The sequence below is a fragment of the Rhagoletis zephyria genome, unplaced genomic scaffold, assembly GCF_001687245.7.
Source record: "Rhagoletis zephyria isolate East Lansing unplaced genomic scaffold, Rhagoletis_zephyria_1.1 Rzeph_scaffold_11591, whole genome shotgun sequence".
In the NCBI taxonomy this organism is placed as follows: Eukaryota; Metazoa; Arthropoda; class Insecta; order Diptera; family Tephritidae; genus Rhagoletis; species Rhagoletis zephyria.
The window spans coordinates 12,548-18,841 of NW_016168667.1; the positions used below are offsets into that span (position 1 = coordinate 12,548).

General features: G+C 38.3%; 1 protein-coding gene across 1 annotated transcript; it reads left to right on the plus strand.

The window, feature by feature from the left end:
* Positions 1-1,381: 1,381 nt before the first annotated feature.
* Positions 1,382-3,671, plus strand: LOC108377155 (putative nuclease HARBI1). Its single transcript, XM_017633418.1, has 3 exons — positions 1,382-1,577; positions 1,641-2,024; positions 2,096-3,671. The coding sequence occupies exons 2-3, from the start codon at positions 2,019-2,021 to the stop codon at positions 2,636-2,638; spliced, it is 549 nt and encodes a 182-aa protein (XP_017488907.1). The 5' UTR covers positions 1,382-1,577; positions 1,641-2,018; the 3' UTR covers positions 2,639-3,671.
* Positions 3,672-6,294: the final 2,623 nt, after the last annotated feature.

Below are 6,294 nucleotides of genomic sequence, written 5' to 3' on the forward strand. Positions count from 1 at the left end.
ACTTCCTCGAAGCTGCTATAGACAATCTGTCACTCTTTCAACACCCGGATGAGGAACAAGATTAATTGTTTATTGCATTTTTTAATTTTTTTAAGTAATTAAATTTAAATACATAAACGTAAAAATCTTGCTTTCTATTTTCGAATTCTTGAAAAACAACATTTTTTCTAGCAGCCATAAAGTAAAATGGAAATACAACAAAGTACCAAAAAGATATAAAAAAACCTAAATTTGCTACACAAAAAACCTTGATTTTTCTGCATTTTACAAAAGACAAGTTACTTGTTTTTGTCCTATCACAGGATATACTCATGTCCGCTCCGTTGCTTCTGCTTTCACATTTTTCATCATGCAAACATCAGCAAAATTCATTTGTTGAGAAAGCATCGAGTTTGTACTGAAAAGCAAACGATGGTTTGCTTCTTAGCATGTTACGTGTTGCTGCTGTGGCTATTCGTATTTTTCAAATATGACAGCAGAAGCAACTGACGAGCTGCCAAAGCCGATCAATTGCTTTTACTTTTGTTTTCGTGCTTTTCAATATGCAAGCAAAAGCAAAATTCATTTGCTGATAAGTATCGAGTTCGAGCCGAAAGCGAATGATAGTTTGCTTCTCACCTCTTATCGTGCTGCTAAACAAACGATCGTTTGCCTCTCAGCTCTTCTCGTGCTACTGGTGTGGCTATTCGTTTTTGTTGAAGACAAGGGAAAAGCAAGAATATTGCCTTTGAAGCAAGACAACTTCAGAAGCACAGCATCAGCATATTTTCGTTGCTTTTGCTAATATTGCTTAAGCATTTCAAACCCTGGGAAAAACATCAAAAACGCTACGAAAACTTTTTTCTGAAATTCGATTACAAATAAAACGATGGCGGATTGCGTGATCTGTAGCAGTGTTGCCGCGAATTATTTTTAGTGGTAGCCAAATTCCTTTAAAAAAAGGGCTAAAAAAAGTCGTTGTGGCTAAAATTGGTAGCTAAAATTTTTTACTTACAAATACATATATAAGCATATATGCAAACATTTTCACACACACTGCTTTGGCTCATATAGTGGAAGAAATTTCCGCCAAAATACTTTTTGCGTACGAGCTATTTAATAATTACAGCAGTACAGCAACTCTGTTGCCTGTTTGACACTTTGTTGCTGATACTCAGCTGATGTTTTGCAGAGCAGTTGCACAGGTTAATTTCACAAAGTACCATTCGAATTAAAAATGGAAATACCTTTAATAATAGACGAGATTGAGAAAAGTGGAGACAATTTTTTATTAAATATTGCAAGGAGAAGAAGAATCGCAATCGCAAANCAGTTGCACAGGTTAATTTCACAAAGGACCATTCGAATTAAAAATGGAAATACCTTTAATAATAGACGAGATTGAGAAAAGTGGAGACAATTTTTTATTAAATATTGCAAGGAGAAGAAGAATCGCAATCGCAAAGAGGAATCTTCTGTTAAAAGAAATCCTAAGAAGGAGACGAGTTACAAAAATCCAAAATTTTTTTAACACAATTGAGCTATATGATGGCGACGTATTCTTCTCCCACTTCCGCATGACCCGTAACACATTTGCTGTAAGTATAATAATTAAAAAAGCTTTTGGTTTCTGTTATAATCAATGTTTTTAATTTGCTTAGAAACTAATGAATGCTCTACAGCCTTTCTGGTCAATGTTGGACACGCATTATACATTGAAACAGTCCCTGTACCTATTTTTGTGGAAGCTGAGCAACAGCCGAATTACATATCGATAGCTCTCAGATCGATTCAACGTAGGAAAGGGGACAGCTGACAAACTTTTTTTCAAAACCATTGAAGAAGTATGCTGCCTTAGAAATGAAATTTGTTGGCTTACGGTTGCCAAACAGCAGGACGTTATGGAATGATTTCAGGCGAAAAGACCAAACTCGATCCCCTTTGTTGTTGGATGTGTGGATAGAATCCACTTCATAATAAATACCCCGAATAACGACGCAATCAGCTAATACGATCGCAAGGGACACTTTTCAATAATAATGCAGGTAGAAGAATTTATACAGTCTGGTCTGGTTTAGTGCATATGTAAATCTTTTAACTTATTTTGTCGCTTTAGGCTATATGCGATAGCAATCTTCGATTTTTGGATATCTTTATTGGCTATCCTGGAAGTTGCCACGACGCCAACGTTTGGAAAAATAGCCCAATTTATCAAAAGATCTCGTCGGGCGAAGTTCAGCTTGCTAGCGGGGCCATAATATTAGCAGACTCCCCTTATCCGCTAACAAAATATTTAATGGTCCCATATAGGGATAATGGGCATCTTTCTACGGAAGAGAAACGATTTAACTACTACCTTAGTTCCACACGAGTATTAATAGAGCAGGCTTTCGGCGTTTTGAGACAAAAATTTAGAATATTAAATCACATCGATGTATCATCTATAAAGGATGCTTCAAAAATTGTAATGGCCTGTACTATACTACACAAATTTATAATAGAGCATGACGGCGATCTAAGTTCAATGGATTCTTTGGAAAACAATTTAGAACAAAATATATCTGACAATGCTGGCGCAATAGAAGTTATCGAAAACATTAACGAGAATAGGGAAGGAATTATAAGAAGAAACGAAATAAAAATGTTATTTTCATCGTAAAGTTTTCGTTTATTAATTAATAAAAAAAGATTAACAAAACAAATGCTTATAGCATAAACATTAATTCATTTGAGATCATAAGCTTGAGTTCAGTAGTAAGTGTTATATTATTATTATTTTATAATAAAGCATGTTTATGATCGCTTCTCTAAAATTTCCCTTAACGCATTTAGGACGCCAATTTTTTCCTTTCCTATTTCTAACCTCGCTCTCTCCAGCTGTATTAGTTCCTCATGGCGTTTTTGCTCTTGAATAGCCTCTGTCTTTAAATAGAATAATGTTTCGTTCGTTGATTTTCTGGAGCGCTTCCAGCGTAGCTATCCGATTCGCCTTCGCTCTCCTCACATGGGGGACTTGCCAAGGAGGACTCCAAATTTCCACAGGAGGTTGGATTGAACGTCGGCTCCCATCAACAGCATCAAACTCGTCAAAATACTACCAGCTGGTAGCATCCCTTCCTGTTTCTTTGTTCCGCTTCTTTATCCTCTTGTACGATGCCAATAAGTTTAAAAACTTTCTCTGGAGTAGCTCTTTAGAATCCGGAACTTCGGGATTCAAGGCCTTCATGGCCTCTAGGACTTTACCCCAAAGAAATGATTTTTTTCTTTTTGCCGGCAGCAAATTCAGCCTCCATGTCCAGTCGGCATCGTACCAAAAGTTTATTAGGAGCGGAACCCAGTCTTTCGCTGCAAAAAAGTAAAGAGACATAATAATCAAAACTATTGGCAACCTATCTATATTATAGATCATATGATACGAAATAAATCACAATTATGCTTACCTTTCTTCTTCCATTGTGTTGTGCAAACGAAAATTTTTTGATGCCGGTTATTTCAATAATTTGCGCGCATTAAGTGTCAACAGAACGTGTGACTTTTGCAAGTGTTGCCACATATCCGCGCCGAACGTGATACTTTGGCAAAATTTGCAACACTGCTGCTGTGATTGCCATCTCGAACGCACCCAAAATTTTCAAATAGTTTTTGGAGTCGCACCAGCAGCTGGTACAATCACACCACAAGAACATACACGGTCAGTCGACTTGATGGGCCATTTAATAAATTAAGCATATTAAGGGCCGTAAACTTATCTATTTTAAACTATAGTTAAATCGTTAATAGATAAGTTAACAGCCCTAACACTTTTACAGTATGTATGTATGAAAACGTAAGGTACATAGAATACATATATGTATATATATCAGTCTTTCTAAGTTTAAAAAATAGATCAAATTAAGTATATACAACTTTTTCATGCCAAGTATGAATAAATTCTCCAAAGGGCTAAAAAAGGGCTAGGGGCAATTTTAAATTTATGTGGCCAAAAATAGTATGTGGTAGATAAATCTAGTCACCAAAGGGCCAAAACGGCAACACTGCACTGAACTAGAACAATGTTAGGCACACCAACACAGTCACATTTTGTCGTGGCATTAGTGCGTCGCGCTCAGTTATGGTTGTCACATTTTTATAAATGTATGTACTTGAAAGGGGTATTTTTCATGCATGGGCCTTTTGGCCTATTTTGGTTATACGTATAGTGAAATAACGAATCTTGGAAGATTTTAGTGACTAATACTATTAGTTTATAGAAACTTTTACATACGAAAAATTTAGTATGTACTTGTAAAATTTAAAAAAATTTAAATTGGTAAAACTCATTTGTTTAATACCTAGGCACCGTTTATTAGAATTATTCTTTAAAATGCTGGCCGGCCAGATGGTTACGGTGTTACGGTGTTTCGATTTTATTATTTTCTTATAAATAGATATTTAATCCTAAATATAGAGTATAACTTACAAATATTATTCATTAAGTATTTTTGGGCATAAACCAGCATTTACATTTCTCTGTCGATTTCTTTAGATAGAAAAAGATTATTCTAAAATATAGTATTCAAGTTGCGCCCTTTTTTATAAAAATCATGGGACTTATTATAAAATTGGCGAACGTTGGTCAGCAAGCAGCCCCTTTTATATTTTTTTAAATGCACACGGCATGAAAAATACAGTTGGCTTATATTAAAAATACGTGGGAATAACAGCAAAATGGACATTGTGGCTTGTTGAAAGTTCTGTGAACTATAAACTGTAGTTCTTACATAGAGTCGCACTATTTTGTGTTTGCATCGTAGCAAAGGCACGCAAACAACAATCTAAGAACACACCACTTTTTGCTTTGGGTATTGTTTGTAAATTTCCTACGCAAAATGTGGCAAGCGTGTGCTAAAATTACGAGTCGAGCGTGATTTAACTTGTACTTCTGCATACGTATACGAACTGCGGCGCTGGCGTTGCTCGCGAGCAAAAATTGAACCTATGAACTAGAAATGAGAACTTTGAGTTGTACCACTTTAGATCTAGGTGTGCGATATGTGTAAGCGCCAATCTATTAGTAGTAGATAGGTAGAAGGTTAGCTGCGAATAACCAATAAGCAGTCCCAGACCAAGAGCGGCAACTGTTTACAGTACCTCATCTAATCCTAGAGCCCAAAAATTTTAGATCCCCAGGGATTAGCGATTGTATTGATTCGCCACTTGGCCAGTATTGGCCCAGGTACCTCTCCCGTCTTCTCGCGACCGCCTCGCATTCGCTAAGCAGGTGCACAGGAGTCTCCTCAGTCACATCGCAGAAACAACATAGGTCGTTTGACCAGATCCCTAGCTTGTGTAAGTGGCCCCTCAGTCTACAGTGACCCGTCAGAAAACCTGTTATCCTTAACTTTCCTTTGGAGAGATTAATAATTGCCCTGTACCTCGTAAGGTTGTAACCTCCTAGTAGGTGTTTTGCTTGACGTAGACCTGTAGTGTTACGCCAATGTTGATTCCTTAGCATGTTCCTTTCTTTCCTGAGCTCTTCCTTGATTGTGCTAGGTCCAATCGCTATGAAGGGCTCAGGCCCTATAGGCGACGAGTCGGCCGCTATTCTAGCAAGTCGGTACGCTTCCTCGTTGCCCGCAACTCCTATGTGACCTGGTACCCAAGTTAATTGGATGTCGTTTTGCTCCGCCAGCTTATCTCTGTTCCTTAATGATAGGGTTTTGCCCCTGCCGAAGCCCTCTTTCGCGAAATTTAGTAGAGTTCGCTTTGCAACCTGTTCTATGGTAATGTGCAGCGGCTCGAGCTCAAGAATCACCTCCATCGCTGCCGTCGGACATGTGCGCATTGCCCCCGTGATGCATACACATGCCAGACGTTGAAGCTTGGTGAGGGATTGCCTCACCGTAGTGAGGTGAGGTGACTATTGGTCTAACTATCATGGTATACATCCATCTCAGGATCGTGGGACTACAGCCCCAGGTCTTCCCTGCCAGACGTTTGCATACCATTAGTGCCCTCGTAGCTTTAGAAGTGACCGCGTCAAAATGTGCCTTCCACAGAAGTTTAGAATCTAGTGTTAGTCCCAGGTACTTAACTTCGGTGGCGACGTTGATGGCGACCCCGTTCAAAGAGATGTTCCTCATGTGATTATTTGGATATTGNAGAAGTGACCGCGTCAAAATGTGCCTTCCACAGAAGTTTAGAATCTAGTGTTAGTCCCAGGTACTTAACTTCGGTGGCGACGTTGATGGCGACCCCGTTCAAAGAGATGTTCCTCATGTGATTATTTGGATATTGGGCTGGCGAGAGCAGTATTCCGCCACTTTAGTATGTGAG